The sequence below is a fragment of the Carcharhinus amblyrhynchos genome, chromosome 12, assembly GCF_965287045.1.
Source record: "Carcharhinus amblyrhynchos chromosome 12, sCarAmb.v2.hapA, whole genome shotgun sequence".
Classification (NCBI taxonomy): Eukaryota; Metazoa; Chordata; class Chondrichthyes; order Carcharhiniformes; family Carcharhinidae; genus Carcharhinus; species Carcharhinus amblyrhynchos.
This window is the reverse complement of record NC_137335.1, coordinates 75797605-75818538: the sequence shown is the minus strand read 5'-3', so window position 1 is coordinate 75818538 and position 20934 is coordinate 75797605. Positions and strand designations below refer to the sequence as shown.

Genomic DNA, 20934 nt, shown 5'->3' with positions numbered 1-20934 from the left:
CCGCCTTGCACGTAAAGCAACCTCTCATGCATTTATATAATACAAATAAAATCCTCAAGATGTTAGAAATCTAAAATAAAAACACCATAACTGGAAATACTTGACAGCTCTGGAAGCAGCTGTGGAGAGAGAAAAACAGTTAATATTTTAAGATAAAAATAACTCTTCGGAATTGCACTTCTCCTGCATTTGCTCTACTGAACTAACTTTTGGTATGTAATTGAAATGTGCATGCCAACTTAAGTGTGCAATACTGAATTTAAGTCAATAAGTTTGATTCTTCAGCTTTTTTCTGATTGATGGAATGGTGGGCAATGGATACGTTAAGTATTCTGTTATACACCAGGGGAATTGGTTAAAGTGCATTAGCTAGGTTTGTGTGGCAGATATCAAACAATGAATGATTAGCTTTTTAAAAAAAAGGCAGCCCCTAGAGGACTTATGAATGTATTGCACTGCCTCCATCAAGAAGGCTTTGGTTTTATAGCATTCCACTTTTTAACTGGTCAATAATATATTGTATTTTGGGACTAATACTTAAGTTGAGAGAGTTCAACAAGTGATTTTTTTTTTCCCTGTAGCCAAGAATGAAACAATTATACTATGGGTGTATTCATTTTTGAATAATTTATATCAACATACTAATACTCATTTTGATATCTATTCCTCCTGCCAACTTCCCCATCTGCCATTCATCTGTTCTCCTGTAGATGATCTTGATGTGGTAATAATGATGTTACTGAAAATTGAGATTAGATAATTGGACATCTCTTGTTGGAGATAAGTCTTTATCTGTCATTTATTTGGCGCAAGTATCACCTGTCATTATCAGCTCAAGCTTGGATGATCTCTGATTATCAGTCTGGCATAAGCTGTTTAATTATTAGAGGATTTGTGAATAAAGCTAGATAGTGTGGAATTAGTGAAATGTGCTACTGCAGACCTTATGATTGAGGGAGGGTCACTGAGCTAGCAACTGAAGATCGTTAGGCCATGCCATCCCGAGGAGCATCCATATTGCTAATAAATTAGTGAAGGGAGGCTTAAAATAATGTATTTTTCTGTCCAATTAGTCTTTTTTTAATGAGTAGCTTACTATTAGTAGTTTTCATCATTTTAATGCAATAACACAAGTATAGATATAGGTACTTGAAATTTTGTATAAGGATGAAAACATGCTGAATGTAATTTGAAATGAGTGCATAGGTTTCAATTATGTCTATTTTGTTAGAGTCAACTTGAATTGTCGGGTCACTCCAGGAGACCTGAAAAAATAAGCCAAATAAGAAATCCCAAAACCAATTGTAGTAATCAATAAGCACAGCAAAAGATTTTTGATGCACCATCATGCCCTAGTTTAAGGTTCTGCAATTAGATTTGTACTTTTAACTGTTGGAGGTAACTGTTACAAAAATAAACTTCAGTTTCTGTCAAAGAACAGCTATCACAATCAAAAGTTTTTTGACCCCATTAAGAATTGTTAATTCATTTCAACATGACTAATTGCTATTTTGTTTTATTACCTAACAAACTATTTATTTGCTTAATGAAGTCTGAAAACAAATGTCAGTTGATAGCATGGTTGCAGAGACCGATCATTTTACAAAAATAGATGGGTGGTTTTGCTCCTAAAAACTTGGGTATTTGAAAATGTGCAACCGTTTTGTTTGAAATCACAAGTACAGTCTCCATCAAAATAAATAAATGATTGCTTTGCAAATATGCGCTTTAAAAGAAAACTCTATTTAGATAAATATTTAAATAAACAAAATAATATTTAAATAAAATAAAAATGTAAAGATTCCAGATTATTCCTAAAGCCCAGCTGGGGCTGATGTTCTGCGAAGAAGAGCAGATGTTACTCTCCTGGTCTGCCAATATATAAATTCTCATCCACATTGTGTGGTTAACTCTTGCTGGCCAAGCAAGACACGCCATTGCCCAGGCTCTGAAGAAAGACCAAACACGAGATACCATTAAAAATTGTGTTGCCAGCTTTGGCTATAACACAAGAGCAACATTTTTGAACTTGATATTCAGCAAATTATTGCGTCAGGAAGGAAGAGTCTGTAACTTTATAACATGTTCTAAGGTTCAGTGTTTTTGTCTATTACAATTGCCTGAGGCTGAACCAGATTATCTGCAATCTTAGTATCATGTTTGAACCTCAGAAAATCTTCTAACCAAATATCCATGCCATCACCTAAGGCTTTAGGTGATTTCCAACCTAAGGTGATTTCCAACTTTGTAACATTGTCCAACCCTACCTCTGCCTTATCTCATCTGTTGAAACTCTTGTCTGTGTCTTTGTTATTTCTGACTTGGCCAGTTCCATGCACTCTTGACTTTGATTTTTATTTTGGTGATTCAGCATGCCATTTAACTGATTTCCTTTGCCTCCCAGATGAGGACAAGAAAATGACCGTTTGCAGAAAATTGCATCCAAGGGCCAGCTGTTCTACTAGTCAAGATCTAGGAGTCTATCATAATGAACAATCCATGTTTTGAAATGTAGATTGATCCTCCCTAGTGTCTGATAATTTTAAGGAGTTACATGAGTTACATGGTAACCCCTTCTTGCCTACTCTCTTAGCTGTTGTTAGAAGTTTTTTAGGTATCCCAGCGCTGTCTAGAGATAAATACCTCAGTTCATCCTGTCTAATTTGAGAACTGTGATGTTATGGCAGATTTCAAGTTCTGAACAGCTACTTGAACCTTGAGAAGTTTTAAGTGAAAAGTGTGTCTTATGGTGTCTCCTATAATGTTCTTCTAAAAGTTGACTGATGAGCATTGAAGAATCATCGTTTCAGGCTTATCCTGAGTTAAAATATTGTGAATGTGTGAAATAGGCTTTCAATTATAATATTGTTTGATCAGTAGATTAGAAGTTTGTAGACAATAATTTTCAGTTGTTTTGCTATTTAAAATGTTCTTTGGTTAATTTTTTGATGTATTTATTTTTCACAGACTCATCCTGAAGGCTCCTTTACATCCAGCACCCCCAGATGGATGTCACAGTGGGCAAATTTAGCTGCCAGTGATCTGACACCAGCAACATTTGGTACTCATGACCAAGGTAACTTTCACCTGACATAACTTTGCCACCTGCCCATTAATAAATAATTCAGGTGGTGATAATAGCAAGCTTCAATAATAGAATAAAAATTACAATTTGTAGTACATTGTTATTGCAATATATTGTCAATATGATAGGTTTGATCAACAAATTCCCATTCCACAAGTTACCAACCTCAACAGTACTGTCAACGTATGCACAAGCAGTGGTGATAAGATTTCCAACTTCCTTAATCAATCATGAGAGAAACTTGGGCAAATTAGTTATATTGCTCCTGTTTAATGTATTTGTGTACATCTTAGGTGGCTGAAAGACAACTCTACTTCCAAATTTTAATTGGCTCCTATTCTACAGGGAATGCATGACATATAATCTAAACAGCAAAGCACATATTGATTTTAAAAACGGTTGAAATAGAAGAGGAGGAATCGAGCACTGTAACTATTGAATTTGTGCTACATAAAATTTACAGAGAGCATTATTTAAATGCTGTTAACTGATCTCATGCTGACTTTCACACGCAAGGAGCCCTGTTTCAAATTTTTTCCTCATTAAGGCTGGTTTGCAAGTTTTGGAAAGAAACAGATAAATGGAAATTTATGTTTTAATGTACTCCTTACCTTCTCCACACTACATTGATAATATCTGGCATTGCTTTTCTTTATGCAAGAAGTCAGTGCCTGCCTGCACACTTGATGTGGTGTCTTGGAGTGTTCCGGGCAGATGTCCATCTATCAAGAGTGATATTGATTTCTTTTTTAATTCATTCGTGGGACGTGGGCATCGCCGGCTGTGCCAGCATATATTGCCCTTGAAAAGTGGAATGTTTTCTCAGATCACTGCAGTCTGTAGGTACATCCACACTGCTGTTAGGGAGTTCCAGGATTTTGACCCAGTGACAGAATGACACTATAGTTCCAAGTCAGGATGGTGAGTGCTTTGGATAGGTCTTACAATTTCTACGCCTTTGATGCCCATGTTCTACTCAGTGGTAGAGATCATGGGTTCAGAAGGTGCTTTGAAGGAGATTCAGTGAGTTACTGCAGTGCATCTTCTAAATGGTACACATTGCTGCCACTGTACATTAGAGGTGGAGGGAGTGAATGTTTAAAGTGTTGGATGAGGTGTCAGTAAAGCTTTGTCCTGGGTGGTGTTGGGTTTCTTCAGATGAGCTACACTCATCCCAGCAAGTGGAGAATATTCCTTCACATTCCTGACTTGGGTCTTGTAGATGGCGGATAAGCATTGGGGAGTTATGCACTGCAAAATCCTTAGTGTTTAACATGCTCGCGTAGCCACTGTATTTATATGGCTGGTCAGCTGGTCTAATTCAATTTCTGAAAAAAATAAATCTCTTTAGGCCAAACCACATCCAACAACCTCCTCAGCAAAATCTGCTTATATTTTAACATCTGTGGCAAACCCCACCACAGCAGCAGAGATAAACCACAAAATTCTAACTAAACATTAGTTCACCCCATCTCTCAATGTTAATAAATCCTTTAAAACACTCCAGGACCTGGATCCACATCTTTGCTAAAAACTAGTCAGCTATTCCATAGACCATATCCTATCTGTGCCAAATTTTGTTAAAATCCGTTCATTAGTTTTTGAGATATCTTGTTTACAAATTGACTAACTAACTGGGGCAAAAACATTACTTCCACCCACCTTTAGTGACAGAGGTAATAAAACATTAAAAAAAGGAAAGAAAGGGCACTAACAATAAGAAAGGAAATTTGCCAATTGCTATATGACAGTTCATAAAAGTTGAATTTTGTGTGCGATTTAGTAACATTCTGTTATTTCAATACCAATTAATTATCCCACCAGTTAATTTAGGAATGAATTCAGCTGATGAATTTTAATTGAACAATTATTAAATTTCTTGATTTGCGTGCCTACTGATTCGTAACCAGGATTAGTCCAAATGCTAATTTGTGAATTTGCTGATGTCATCCCACTGAGGGGGAAACAATAAATTGCAGTGCTCAGTGGGGTACGAAATGAAGGTCTGTGGAAGGTCATTTTTCCTGAAACCAACTTGTTTTCTTTAAAAAAATCTGTTACATTGTAATATAAAATGAATTTTTCTTTTGTTAGATGCAGATATTAGTGAATCTGGTATCTCGGCAAAAAGCACATCAACGACTTCAGAAACTGCATCAGCCAGTGTGGGTGAGAGAAAGAGAAGAACACTTCCACCGCTTCCAACAGAGGATAAAACAGCTGAGGGCCTAAGACCAAAAGGTCCCCTTACTTTAAACCTAGCAAAATCAAGACGTGAAATAGATGAAAAGCAAGATACAGAGCTCCCTGAGAAAGAAACTACAACTCCACCTCACCAGAAAGACAAACAGAAGGAGTACACCAGCAGCATTTTGAAGACTGGCAGGTCAAAAGGCATCTCCACTATTAAAGCTGACAGTACTGGTGATATTTGCAGTGAAACAATGACTAGCAAGGTAGGTGGAGGGTTTCAATCTAGCAACTACCCTCCATCTACTAAAGAAAAAGCTGAAACTCACAAGGGAATATCAGCAGCAAGGCAATCTTCACCTGGAACTCAACAGCAGGGCCATAAAGAGAGTTTGTACCAACGGAGCTCTTCTAAAACAACATCTGCCAGTAAACCTGTAGTTAGCACTAATCTGATTGACAAAAGCAGGGAAGTATCACCAAGGCAGAAAGCTAATGATGCACGCGAATCCAGACAAGCCACTGGCACAAGTACTTTGGTCAAAGCAGAGGTTCAAACTGAAACGAAACAGAAGAAGTCAGAAGAGCCTTCTAGAAGACCCACTTCCAAAGGTGGAGACACAGAAAAAAAAGATTCTCCCAGGCCTTTGGTCAGACAGGGAAGCTTCACCATAGAAAAACCAAGTAGTAATGTACCATTAGAGCTTATACCTCGTATTAGTAAGCAGTCTGAGTCACCAGGTGATGGATCTATATCTACATGGAGCAGAGAGAGAAGTAATTCTAATGGGACAGACTCCACCATTGACACCACTGTTCTGTTGAAAGACACGGAATCGGTGATGGCTTTTCTCGAGGCAAAGTTGAAGGATGAGAACAGGATAGATGGTGGAGATGAAACACCAAGTTACCACAGGGATGATTCCATTTCCCCTGAATCAGATGTTGACACTGCTAGTACTATTAGCTTAGTTAGTGGAGATGCAGAAAAGAAGTCTCTTCAAAAGCGAAGAACTCTCAGTAACCTTCACAAGGAGAAGAGCTTCACAAAATCTCTCAAGGATTCATCGAAGGCCACTGTCACCAATGCTAGAGACAAACTTTCAGACAGAAAAATCAAAGGTCGTACCACTGACCTTAGTATTAGATCTGAACCTCGCAGATCTGTACAAACCACTGGCAGAGGGAGGCAGGCATCTTTTGACTTGACAGATGATGACCAAACATCAAGCTTCCCTCAGTCTACTATCTCTGATTTTCTTTCTTCCGATCAAGAGGCATACTCTAGCCGATCACAAGGGCGGACATCATTTACTTCCACAGATGAACTGTTACATTCCAAACTAGAGGGAAATAAATTATCCAAGACAAAAACTGCTGCTAGTAGCTCAGCAAGCAAATCAACCACTTTACCCAAGCCTCGCCCAACCAGAGCATCTATTTTACGTAGAGCACGTCTTGGCGATGTATCAGATAATGAGCTGGCTGATGTGGACAAAGTGTCTGTCGTGTCAGAAGTATCTACAACCAGTTCAACTACATCAAAGCCACCCTCTGGTAGAAAAACACCCTCTAGATTAGATCTCCTTGCTCAACCACGTCGCAACCGGCTGGGTTCTATATCGGCTCGTAGTGACTCTGAAGCAACGACCACTCGGAGTAGTGTTAGTCGAAGCGGAGACTCCACCATTCGGAGCAACTTGCGTGGAACGTCAACAATGGATAGCAAAGTTTCTCCCAGACTTCGTGCTAATAGCATTTCAAGAATGCCTGATTCTTCTAAAGCTAAAGCATCATTAGCAGGGCACAGTTCTCCATCAGGTAAACTTCGTTCAATTCTATTAAGAACTTTTGGTAATTTGTCAAATTAAGGAAGAAACAATCTATGTAGAGACAATAATTTTTAAAAATGTAATATTTTGTATCTTTGCTACTTGAAAAAAAGATCTCCCTGGAGAAAAAGGTGTGAGATGTTTTCGTTTTGCATCATTTACTAATTAAGTATCTTCTCTTCACTATGACATTGAACAATTACATACTTTTGTAAAATTTGCATTTTATATTGTTTATGGTATTTAAGTAAATTGGCATTTAATTTTGGGGATATTTTGTAATCCAGTGATTCCGTGATTAAGCTATGTAGCGACATATTTGTAACTGTGTTTTCTTTGAACGTTCATTTCCTTGTATACTAAAATTGTCCTTGCTACTTGTACATTTAGTTGTTTTGCAAGGTCCACGATGGAGACGCTTTCCTACAGATTATGCTTCAACTTCCGAAGATGAATTTGGGTCAAATCGTAGTTCACCTAAGCATAGCCGCTTACGAACCAGTACGGCCCTGAGGAGTACAAAACTACAGAACAGTAATGTAACATCAACTAACATGCTCCTGAAAAACAAAATGAAGGAACAAGATGACTACATAAGAGACTGGACTGCTCACAGTGAGGAAATTGCCAGGTACCTTTCAATATCAAAGTAGGTGTTCTGTGTTCTAATTTTGTTCATAAATTTGTGATGTCATTATGAATTGAAATGTTCTAATTTGGACTGCTAATTTTTCAATTTTTAAGTTTTAACCATTAATCAACCATTATTAATTGGCCAAATTCCAATATTTTTCTCATATTTTCTGACTTTCTGACTCCAAGTAAGGATTGATTCTATGGCTAGTGATGTCCCACTTATCATCATAGCCATTTTAGGCATGTTGATGTGTGCAGTTATTCCAGCTGAGCAAACTGATCATGAATGCTATCACAGCTGAGCCAGGCCTTGGCTTTATCTGACACTTACAGGCATGCAGTTCCAGCAGGCAACACTGAATGGCAATCACTGGGGAATACTGGCCTGTACTACGTTTTCTTTTCTGAAGCCAGTTATAGCATCTACATAGTCATCTGGATTGCAATCAGATAACCAAGCATGCACATTTATTGATTTAAATTTGAGACTTTTTTGCTGGATGCAAGGCATAGCAGTTATCCTTGAGTTAACAGGCTCAAATAATTGCAAATTTGAACTTAAAACTTTCTTTTAAAACTACAAGAATATATATTGTGCAGATTTGAACTCCATTTCATAGAAGATTCTAATTTATTTTTTGTATATGAAAACAACTGGGACAGAAAAGAATATTTCCCATATGGCCATTGTACCTACCTATTAGAAGTGTTTTTCCTTTATTTGGATGCCAACGTTTTCCAAGTTCTGATTATGTCTGGTTAATACAAACAATACTATCATGTGGATGCTGAATGTGTTCCTATTGAATTCTTCTGTCCAAGACAGTAATCCTTTTAACATCACTCCCAGTATTTTCACGTTATATAATGCAACGTTTTGAGGCATGAAATTTCTGATTTAAAAATTCCACTCGTGGCTGTTTCTTGAGAAATGTTAGTGATTGCCTTAAAGAAAGGAAGAAGACTATAGCAGTTATAGGTTATTGGTTTTTGAAGTATGTGACTGCCTATTAGAGCACACTACTTACGCCTTTCATTCTTAAACCTAACCTTTAAACATGCATACTATAATTTTTCTATTCTCACAAGGCATCTTTATAGCTTATCTGAATTGAGACTGCCAGGTTCTGACACTTTGTTTTAAGTCAACACTCACTAATCCCATAGGTCTGGTATGAGTTTAACACCCATGAAAATAATGTTATATTCTACTGGAAGGATTCCAGTACCTTTTTAAAAAAAAACACATGCCTGTTTATCACAGTGCCAGCATTTTACTGCCCATCCTTTGTTGCTTTGAGGGGATAGTGGTGGGCCTTAAAGCAATGACCCGATTTTGATAGTGGTTGTTAAGCCACATCCGAGGCTATTCAAGTCAACCACATCCGGAATCATATAAGAAGCCAAACTGGGTGCAGACAGCAGGTTTCCTTCCTTAAAGGACATTCGTATTTGGATTTTTAACAACAATCCAATGGTTTTGTGGTCATGCTTATCGATAATTTGTTTCTGGATGTTTTTGAGACTCAATTCAAATTCTCAAAATGCCATGGTGGAATTGAAATCTCTGTCTAGACTATTATTTGCTATCTGGGCTACTGCTCCAGAAAGTAAACTGTTGTACTCCTATGCCTCCTCAAGCTATGAAAAACAAACTCATGTCTTGCCCTCTGATGACCTTCACCATTAATTTAGGGCAAAATATAATTAAGTTTTTAAAAAAATGAAATTCAGCTGTTGGCTCACCTTTGCTGCAAAATTGATACATTCTCCAGATTAAGTGGGTTGACATCATACAGAAACTCTTTTTGACTTCAGAAGTAGCCTGGATGACCATCACTCCCCCTCAGGGTAGTAAGTGTATCTGAGAAACTTATGAAAACAAAGTTTGGGATCCACCATTTAGTTATGATGTATAAACAAATTTGCGTTGAGATAACAGCAGACTACTTCAGGGTCAAAGCATTAAGCTGTACCTGATGATGTAGATCAATTGTTATTTGTCTGCAGGTATAATAATAGTTGCGCAGTCTGAATTTGAAGCCCAGAACTTTTCAAGGGTGTAAAATGAGGTTGCAGTACTCCCATTAGGAAAAAAATGTAACTGCAGCAATGAAGATTCGATTTGACCTATTTATTAGACTGGTAAAACTAGATATACCGACAGGTGGATATTTGGTGACCTGAGGCTTCTACAGACTTGCTCAGTTCAGACCTTTACAGGTATGCCCGAGATGGTATGTCACTGCTTTGGCAACAGAGGTCTTTGTTCTTCTGTTCAGAGAACAAAAGATATACACATAATTTGGGCAGAGACAAGGTTTGCCTTTCTAGTCACCTGTTAATAGCCCATGAAGACTGGTTGCTGAACTCACTAGGAATCTGTAAAGGAAATATCTTGCTGATCTGAATAATGTAATTTGGCACAACAGCGTCCTGGACTTCTGTTTGACCACATAATCTTTGAATGTGCCAAATTGGGGCAACTGAAGTTACAACAATTTGTTATTGGCATTGAGAAAAATCCTTGTTTTGAAAGTTTATACCAGTTTTATGCATTTCTCTACTGACTTGGTGTAGGACCATTACTTCAACCTATTGTTTTGAACCAACAGCAGGAATGATGCCCAAGTTTGGGCTAACAAGTAGCATTTAACAGAATAGCAGCATCTTTCCTATTGCTTTGTTTCTAACTTTCCCATTCTTTGAAAGATGTCAACTTCAAATATATGGTCCATCCTCACCTATTTCTCATTGACTTTATGATTCAGCATTGCTTGGAGATTCCTTTGTACCAATTTGGTTTTATTTCAATGTTTGGCATAGTGGGAGGGAATTATTTGGTTATCATGCGCAAATTTCCTTAAGACAACTGTTCCTAAGGTAAGCAGAGCTGAAAATTCTTTCAAAGATCTTGGGAGTTATGTAATGCAATGTGGAAAAAAAAGCTCCAGGGCTGCCCTATATTCACTTGTGAAGATCAAACTGATGTGATTTTTAGCACAGTAATAGTTTTAATTAATGCTGGTAAACTTTGTAATGGGTAATTCTTCAGGATTTGGTGTGCATTTCTTTTATGATCAGGATCAGTCAAGACCTGGCCAAGGATCTGGCCATCCTTGCACGTGAGATCCATGACGTGGCAGGTGAGATAGATTCTGTGAGTTCATCAGGGACTGCCCCTAGTACCACAGTAAGCACTGCTGCCACCACTCCTGGTTCAACCATTGACACAAGGGAAGAGGTAGGAGAGCTTCATGGAGGAATGCCTAAGGTTCTTGCTTTTTTTTATTTCCTTTTTGTTCTAGCTTTCCATCCTGAGTACTATAAACACATTTCATTTTCCTCAGCTTTTCTTGACTATTTGATTCAGTTATTTGTTGAACATTTGATGATGTGCAATTATATTTTTTGTAATTGCTGTTCAACATGAAATTTTTAAAACTAAACCTCAGTAGTTGCTCAAGTGAAAAGTTAGAAACTTGATGGCAAAATTGAAGTGTTTATCGTATTTTGCATTAACATTTGAACATTAGATACATTTGTTTTGTCTTAACCCTCACTAACCTAGCTATTCATCTTACCGTTTGTATAAATGTTGGTTTGTTATTGGATCTCATCAAGTTCTTGAAATCTCAGTGGTTGTTTTGTGTAATATTTGTGTAATTGTTTTTAATAGGACTAAAATATGCCTGTTAAATTGGATTTACATAATTTACAAATTGCAGCTAGATTATTTTAAAATTTATTTTAAAACTTGAAATGTAATTCTAATTAAAATTTGCTTTACATCCAGTAAATTTTGGCCTCCGTTCTACACATTCCCAACCCTGATGGTGCCCATCTGGGATCTTAGGCTATATATGTAATGCTAAATGAAAGGGTTTTAGTGGTTATGTGGAAAAATGAAATTAGCATTTGATGCATAATCTTGCACATAGCCTCTTCTGGAAATAAATTTTTAAACAAAAATCATAAAAATTGCCAGCTTCTCCAGGTCTGAACTATGATGATTTGTAAATCAAGCTTTGCCACAAACACTTTAGCCTTCTGTGGATTGTAGTTGGATTTCTTATTTCTAGTGAATAGAATCCCAGAATCAAATACAAGAGCATTGCGCCATAGAAACCCTACAGCGCAGGAGGTTGTCATTCGGCTCATCGCACCTGCACCGACAAAAATCCCACGTAAGCTCTATCCCCGTAACTCCACGTATCTTTGCCGTTAATCCACCTGACCTATGCATCCTGAGACAGTAAGGGGCAATTTAACATGGCCAATGCACCTAACCCACCCATCTTTGGACCGTGGGAGGAAACTGGATCACCCAGAGGAAACCCACGCAGACACAGGGAGAACATGCAAACTCCACACAGACAATGATCCACACCAGGAATTGAACCCAAGTCCCTGGACCTGTGAGGAAGCAGTGCTAGCCGCCAGGCCACCTTTGATGTGTTTGTACTTAAGGTCGCTTAATCTGAGAAATAAATTGCTTTCTAGCTGTAATCTTGGATGTTAGAAATATAATTCCTCATATTTCTAAATTTATTTGTGCAAGTGTTATGACACGCAAATGGCGTGTTCTTCATGTCAGCTACTGTTAAGTACAGTTACTAATTCTGCTAAATAATGAGTACAAGCTGGACAAATTACCTTGACGCATGCTTAAAAAAGCTTATACCTGTCAAAGAAGTATTTTCCACTTGAGGAATTTGAGAAAAAGAGAAGTACTTTTAAATATTAGCTGTTGAAAACAAGTTTTATTTCCTGGGATATAGCACTGTAATTATATAAACCCAAAAAATAACAAAAAAAATCAATTCTTCTTCAGTTTGCTTGCTATATTTTGCATTTTATTGTTTAAATTAGTGAAACTTGTGCTGAAATTTAGATGAACTAACCAGAATAAATATTTTTCCATAACGTGAGTGTCAATTCACCCTTTTTCACGAGTTGATAAATTTAATTTACACCCATTTCAGTTTGATCATCTGTTTGAATATGAAAATTTAATTTCATTACATTTCTGATGCACAGAATTCTGAATGTCCCTAGCAGCACTCCTTAAATGAAGTCTCAGTCCAGGTTTCACTGCTAAGTTAAACTGGAAAAGTTTGAAGGACCAGAAAATTGATGCTGATATCCATTTAATACCAGTGGAAATTGGTGTAATTATTGTTCCAATATTCCAAAGCTTGGACTTGTAAAATAGTAGAAATGTTGAATCGCTTTCATCTAGAGGTGGGCATTGTTGCCAGTTGCATACAGGCTGCTAATTCCAGGAGGAGTAGTGGGGAATGGGTATGAAATCCTTCAGACTTTTCTGGTGCAAAATATAAGCCCACTGTAAATGTGCACAATAAACTAAAATTTTTTTACCCTTTTCATGTAAAATGAGGTACAATAACTTTTATCTTCATTTTTTTCCTGGTCAGTTGGTTGATCGAGTTTTTGATGAAAGTTTGAACTTTAGAAAAATCCCTCCAGTGCCATGTATAAAACCACCTGCTGGAAATGGCAGACCAAATGATTCCAGATCTCGGATTTTAGAAGTTGCTGATCAGGCTACAAAGAGGAAGACGTGGAGTAGGGATGAAGTAAGAGTCGCAGCAATTGATCTTAATTAAGGAACATGGTCTTTATATCAGAGAGATAGAAACAAGAATAGGCTGTTCAGCTGATTGGGAATGTAGTGGCATTCTGTTAGTCCACAGCTGATTTGTAACTGGACTCCTTTTACCATCCTTTATCAATGTCATGGAATAACCTTGTCTGGTAAAAAATGTGTTGATCTCAGTCTTGAGATTTCAATTGATGCAGCATCCATAGTCATTTGGGAGAGTGTGTTCTAGATTGCTAAGTTCCATGTGCTCTCCTTCATAAAAATTGTCAATGTCTGTGTTGCACCATCAGTTGCCTATATCCCTTCTCAGCCCAGTTGGGGATGAAAGCCTTGTATAAACTTTATCACCTCCAGACTCACCCACTAACCTGCTATAGTTGAACCTCCACCCACTAAGTTTTAGTTCATCCAAAGCTTTTATTGCCCAAACTGCAACCCATATCAGATACCATTTACCCACGTTCATGCCAAACTAAGTTGGCCCCTTCCAACTATTATCTCATAATCTCCCCTTATTATAAATCCCTAACCACACCAATTTTTGGACTGGCTGTTTTCCCATCTTTGTCTCACCATTGGCAGCAGTAGCTTCAGATGCTTAGACAGCACATTCTGGAGTTTTCTTCATAAAGTCTTCCCCATCTCTCTCATTCTTTAAGCCACACTTAAAGCCTACCATTTTGTTCAAGCTATGGGTCATCCCATCCACCATTTGCTTCTCTGACCTGACATTTAGTTTTTGGCTGAATTTATTTTTATGCATTATTAAGCATCTTTAATGTTTTCAAGACTCTGTACAATTGCAAATTGGTTTATGGGCCCATATTATCAGTTGGCCTAGATTTTTGTGATCGTAATGGCAGCAAAATTGTTAGCCTTTGAGAAGCAACAGCAATGAATGCTAACAATAACATCAGGAGTTTGTATGTGCTGTCAGTGATCTTCCACTTCTGCACAGGGGTGAACTCTGCAGATAGCAGTTAATTCTTTTTTAAAAAAATCACTGAACTGAAAGTTTTCATTTTTAAATTATTTGTCTCGCTGCTAAATCCCATTGGTAAATTCCACATGTTTTAAAATATTTTTAAATTTGATTTAAAATTTCAGATTCTGCCATAATCGCAAATACAAGTCCTAGTCCTTTTTACTCTCTATAAAATTATATTAGAAACATAAGAACATTAGAACAAAGGAATTGGGAACTGGAGTTTCCTTCAGTTTTACTCTGCCTTTGAATAAGATCGTAGCTGATGGGCTCTGATGAAGTGCCATCTTGACTCGAAACATGAGTTCTATTCTCTATCCACAGATACTGTCAGACCTGCTGAGATTTTCCAGCATTTTCTGTTTCTGTTTCAACTTATGGCATCTGCAGTATTTTGCCTTTATCATAGCTGATCTTTTTGTGGCCTCAACTCACCACGTGTCTGCCCCCATAACATTGATTCCCTTGTCCGTCAAAAACCTACCCAACTTGACACAGAGAAAAATTACCTTATCTCTGTTTTAAAAGAGATTCTTAAACTATGTCCTTTAGTTCTAGTTTCACCAAGAAGAGGTAAAATTCTTCTGGAATCAGATGCCCTCAGGATCTCACCAACAACCTGTCCTGGTTCCTCCAGGCCGACGCTAGAGTTAAGAAAGTCCGCCATCATCTCTACTTTTTCAGGAGGTGAAGGAAATTAGGCATGCCCACTACAACACACTCCCAATTTTTACAGATGCACCATAGAAAGCATCCTTTCTGGATATATGACAGTTTGGAATGGCTCCTGCTCTGACTAAGACTGCAAGAAACTACAAAAGGTTGTGAATGTAGTCCAGTCCCATCTCTCAAATCAGTCTCCCAACCATTGACTCCATCTACACTTCCTGTTGCCTTGGAAAAGCAGCCAGCATAATCAACGACCTCATGCCTCCTGGACATTCTTTCACCTTCTTCCATCGGGAAAAAGATACAGAAATCTGAGATCATGTAGCAACCGACTCAAAAACAGCTTCTTCCCTGCTGCCATCAAACTTATGAATGGACCTATCTTGTATTGAGTTGATCTTTCTATGTATTCTACGAAGAATACCATATTCTTCACCCCCTCCTTCCCTTCTCCCATACGAACAGTAATCTTTGTCTGTATAACGCACAAGAAACAATACTTTTCACTGTATCCCAGTACATGTGACAATGATGAATCAAATCTTTATACGTTTCACTAAGATCATCTCTAATTCTTCTAAACCCCAATAGATGCAGGCCTACCTCTTCAAACTTTCTTCATAAGATGTCCCAGACATTAGTTGAATGAACTCTTCTGAAATACTTTGAGCACAATATCCTCTTCTCAATAAGGGGACCAAAATAACACAACACTCCAGACATGGTCTCACCAAGACCTTGTACTTACATTCCATTCCCCTTGTAATAAAGGCCAACAAGTCATATTGCTTCCTAATCACTTGCTGTACCTACATTCTAGCTACTTGTGATTTGTATACCAGGACACTCTGATCCCTCTGTACCACTGAATTCTGTAATCTCTCTTCATTTAAATGAAATATTGTTTTTCTCTATTTTCCGCTAAAGTGGACAAGTTCACAATTCCCATATGATATACCACTCATTTAATCTATCTATATCCCTTTGCAGAGTCCTTATCATCTTCTGGCCTGTCTACCATGTGATCAGTACCATGCATTTGGTCTCTTCACAATGTAGATCGTAAATAGAGTGATTGAAAAGTGAAGGATGGTCAGCGCTTTTAACTTTCTGATTTATTGTCAGCCACTTTTTCAATGTGACTGGCTGCAAATACTTCAATGTGATTGACTACTTATCAGGCTTAATGACATCAGTATTGCTGTACACATGGCGATCCCCCGAGTTGTGCTAAATTCAAATTAATGTCATGGCAGATAACATGCACGCCACCGAGATTGCCAGGCCTTTGTGGGCAGCTTCCTTCGCGTCAGCGATGAGTACTTCCTTTTCAAAAACCAGGCAATCCATTATTAATGACCCAGAGAAGAGATCCCAAACAATAGTAATAGGAAAGTGAAACAACAGTTATCTAAACCTTTTGACAGTAACCTCTCTATTTTTTGCTACTAGCATCTTAAAGTATCAACAGGACTAGTGAGATAAGAACATAAGAACATAAGAAATAGGAGCAGGAGTAGGCCATCTAGCCCTTCGAGCCTGCCCCGCCATTCAATAAGATCATGGCTGATCTGTCGTGGCTCAGTTCCACTTTCCCGCCCTCTCCCCATAACCCTTAATCCCCTCTCTTATCAAGAACCCATCAACCCGCTTCTTAAAAATATTTAGCGAGGCAGCCTCCACCACTTCAACGGGCAGAGAATTCCAGAGATTCACCACCCTTTGAGTGAAGAAGTTCCTCCTCGACTCCGTTCTAAACCGCCTCCCCTTTATCTTGAGGCTGTGCCCCCTAGTCCTACTGTCTTTTTTGTGCGGGAAGAGTCTCTCCACCTCTATCCTATCCATCCCATTCATCATCTTATACGTCTCAATGAGATCTCCCCTCATTCTTCTAAACTCTAACGAGTACAAGCCTAGTTTATTCAGCCTCTCCTCATAGCTCAATCCCCTCAACTCCGGTATCAGCCTAGTAAACCTCCTCTGCACTCCCTCCAGGGCCAAAATATCCTTGCGCAGGTGCGGCGCCCAAAACTGCACACAGTACTCCAGCTGTGGCCTCACCAATGCCCTATACAGCTGCAGCAAGACCTCCCTACTTTTATATTCAATCCCCCTCGCTATGAAGGCCAGCATCCCATTCGCCTTCCTGACCACCTGCTGCACCTGCAAGCTGGGTTTATTTGATTATTTGAATAAATAAAAATGTAATGTTTGATCTAATGTAATTGGGCTCCGGTTGCATTTATGATTTGTTTTCTTTGATTTTATCATAGTCTCTAATGGGTATGTTTTATGTTTTAGGTGGTTTTGGACAGTTTGATGCTGACCTCTGTATCTCAGCTATCACAAAAAATAAGGCACGCAATGGAGAAAACTGCTCTGAAGATCAGGTAATCAAAAGACTTTACGTGTTCATTTTTTTGTTAATGGGAGGATGAAAGTGAAGAGACAATTACAGAATGAAATTGTACACTTGTGCAAATTATACTGATGGAAAATGGTTTTAGATTCACAACATAAATTGTGTGAAGACATGAGTGGGATATCAATTGACCAGAAATTGGTTTCAGACAACCTTAAAGGAAATCTTGCACCTTTACTTGGTGCTGCCATCAGTGCAAAACAAACTTCAAGAGTTTTTGGGTCTGCTTGCAAAATTCAGTATTTTAAGTTTTTGTGGAGAAGATCACTAAAGCTGCAACACCAACAGAAATGGAGAGGAAACACCAGTGGGATGGCTGCCTAACACCACAGGCTGCGGATCTCAGCTGCAACTACAAGAGCCTGAGCCTCCTGAGGTACTTCTGCTTGCACATTTCAGGGTTGTTGAGGAGATGGCAGCAGGTGCTTCTCCTGGTGTTGGTGTTTTTGGATCTGGAGCAAGTTGCAGCAGTAAGCATCATGCCCTAGACCCTCAGCAGACATGGATGGTTTCCATAATTGTCTGGAGATGGGCAGGAAAAAGATACAGCTGAAGATTGTTGAAATGCGACTAGTTAGATGCCTTCCAAGTTGCTGGCAGCAGTCTTGAAACGAATAGTGAACACCATGGTAGATGTAATGCTTTACAAAGTAGTCTGTCACCTAACTATGTACACAGCTGTTCAGAGTAACTCGGTTACAAAGAAGAGAGCTCAGCCACTATGTTCCACGTCCTCTCCCACACGCTCTCTTCCTTGCCCCCTCTCCTGCCCTATCCCCCCTATGTTTCTGCCTCTGAAGTGACTTAATGAACTTTGCTACCAAATTCAAATCAATATTTGTTTAAAATAAACCAACATATTGGCAGTGGCTTGAGCATCATATCACAGCAAGGCTTAGGCACTGTCCTGTCAAATCCTTCACACTAATGATCTGAGGGTCAGTTCTGAAAATTGGCCTATGGGTCCTTCAGGCAATGTGTTCCGATAATTATCTGCGGCAGCATTCTGGACTCTTTCATCAGCAACTCCTGGCATTTCCTAGCACTAACAAAATAGTGAGGACACCATCCATTCATACTGTAGGTTCTCAACATTGGCCCTGGACCTCTCAAATTCTCGATTTCAATTCAAACATGGCCACTCTCAACTGGTGAAACAGTGTTGCTCCAATGTTAGGCAGGAACTGAAGAATGTAGATTGGGGGCAGATGTTTGATGGCAAATCAACGTCTGGCATGTGGGAGGCTTTCAAGTGAAAGTTGACAGGGATTCAGGACTGACACATTCCTGTAAGGATGAAGGATAAGTATGGCAAGTTTTGGGAACCTTGGATAATGAGATATTGTGAGCCTAGTCAAAGAGAAAAAGGAAGCATTTGTCAAAGCTAGGAGGTTGGGAACACACAAAGCATGTGTGGAATACAAAAAGTAGAAAGAAATTTAAGCAAGGAATAAGAGGAGCTAAAAGTGGTCATGAAAAAGCTTTGGCCAGCAGGATTAAGGAAAATCCCAATGCTTTTTACACAAATGTAAAGAGCAAGAGGGTAGCCAGGGAGAGGATTGGCCCACTGAAGGACAAGGGAGGGAATCTATGTGAGGAACCAGAGGAAATGGGCGAGATCTTAAATGAGTACTTTGCGTCAGTATCCTCCAAAGAGAAGGACTTAACAGAAGATGAGTCTGGGAAAGGATGTGTAGGTAGTTTGAGTCATGTTGAGATCAAAAAGGTGGTGGTATTGGGGTTCTGAGAAACAGCAAGGTAGACAAGTTTCCAGGGCCTGATGGGATATACCCCAGAATATTGAGAGGGGAAATTGCTGGGCCTTGAGAGAAATCTTTGTATCCTCCTTGGCTACAGGGGAGGTCCCAGAGGATTGGAGAATAGCCAATGTCCTTCCTTTGTTTAAGAAGAGTAGCAAGAATAATCCAGGTAATTACAGGCCGGTGAGCCTTACATCAGAGGTAGGGAAATTATTGGAGAGGATTCTTCAAGACAGGATTTATTCCCACTTGGAAATAAGTGGACGTATTAGTGAGAGGCAACATGGTTTTGTGAAGGGAGGTTGTGTCTCACAAACTTGATCCAGTTTTACGAGCAAGTGACAAAGATGATTGATGAGCATAGGGCAGTGGGTGTTGTCTACACAGACTTCAGTAAAGCCTTTAACAAGGCATGGCAGACTGGTGCAGAAGGTGAAGTCGCATGGGATCAGAGGTGAGCTGGCAAGGTGGGTACAAAACTGGCTTGGTCAAAGAAGACAGAAGGTAACAGTGGAAGGATGCATTCCTGAATGGAGGGCTGTGACAAGTGGTGTTACTCAGGGATCAGTGCTGGGACCTTTGCTGTTTGTAATATGTATAAATGATTTGGAGGAAAATGTAACTGGATTGACTAGTAAGTTTGCAGACGACAGTTGGTGGATTTGCATGTGGTGATGAGGACCATCAGAGGATATAGCAGGTATAGATCAGTTGGAGACTTTGAGATGGCAGATGGAGTTTAATCCGGACAAATGTGAGGTAATGCATTTTGAAAGGTCTAATACAGATAGGAAATATACAGTAAATGGCAGAACCCTTAGGAGTATTGATAGGCAAAGGGATCTGTTTGTACAGGTACACAGGTCACTGGAAGTGGCAATGCAGGTGCAGAAGGTAGTCAAGAAGGCATATGGCATGCTTTCCTTCATCGGCCGGGGTATTGAGTTTAAAAATTGGCAAGTCATGTTATGCTTTCTAGAACCTTAGTGAGGCTGCACTTGGAATATAATGTGCAATTCTGGTTGCCACACTACCAGAAGGATGTGGAGGCTTTGGAGAGGGTGCAGAAAAGATTTACCAGGATGTTGCCTGGTATGGAGGGCATTAGCTACAAGGAGAGGTTGGAGAAACATGGTTTGTTCTCACTGGAGCAACGGAGGTTGAGCGGACATCTGGTAGAAGTCTACAAGATTGAGCAGCATGGACAGAGTGGATAGTCAGAAGCTTTTTCCCAGGTGGAGGAGTCAATTTCTAGGGGGCACAGGTTTAACGTGCAAGGGGTAACTTTTAAAAGAGGTGTACGAGGCATTTTTTACACAGATTGGTGGGGGCCTGGAACTCATTGCCGAGGGAGGTAGTGGAAGTGGATACGGTAGTGACTTTTAAGGGGCGTCTTGACAAATGTATGAGTAGGATGGGAATAGAGGGATATGGTCCCCAGAAGGATAGGAGGTTTTAGTTAAGTCAGGCAGCATGGTCAGTGCAGGCTTGGAGGGCCGAAGGGCCTGTTCCTGTGCTGTAATTCTTTGTTCTTCCTTGTTCATACATAATATCAGTTGGAGGAAGCCCTGGAGGCCAGGGCAGGGAATAAACAGATGTCAATGCCCACCACCAGAAGTAGCTCGGTAACACACCACCAACTGAGCTGACCAAGACTTGAAGCACATTGCCTTGTGAGAATATTATAGATGTCATGTGTGTTCATATTTTTAAAATGTAAGTGGTTTTC

At 39.2% G+C, this 20934-nt stretch overlaps 1 protein-coding gene across 10 annotated transcripts in view; it reads left to right on the top strand.

The window, feature by feature from the left end:
* Nucleotides 1–20934, top strand: part of cep170aa (centrosomal protein 170Aa) — a 132621-nt gene that overhangs the window by 92628 nt on the left and 19059 nt on the right. For 5 of the 10 annotated variants that reach the window (XM_080200746.1, XM_080200743.1, XM_080200748.1 and 2 more), the window contains 6 exons: nucleotides 2968–3076; nucleotides 5180–7096; nucleotides 7498–7756; nucleotides 10828–11017; nucleotides 13182–13343; nucleotides 17325–17413. In XM_080200746.1, coding sequence (XP_080056872.1) covers nucleotides 2968–3076; nucleotides 5180–7096; nucleotides 7498–7756; nucleotides 10828–11017; nucleotides 13182–13343; nucleotides 17325–17413 — 2726 coding nt within the window. The remainder of the gene's footprint in view (nucleotides 1–2967; nucleotides 3077–5179; nucleotides 7097–7497; nucleotides 7757–10827; nucleotides 11018–13181; nucleotides 13344–17324; nucleotides 17414–20934) is intronic. The other 5 variants (XM_080200749.1, XM_080200747.1, XM_080200750.1 and 2 more) reach the window with 3 other exon arrangements.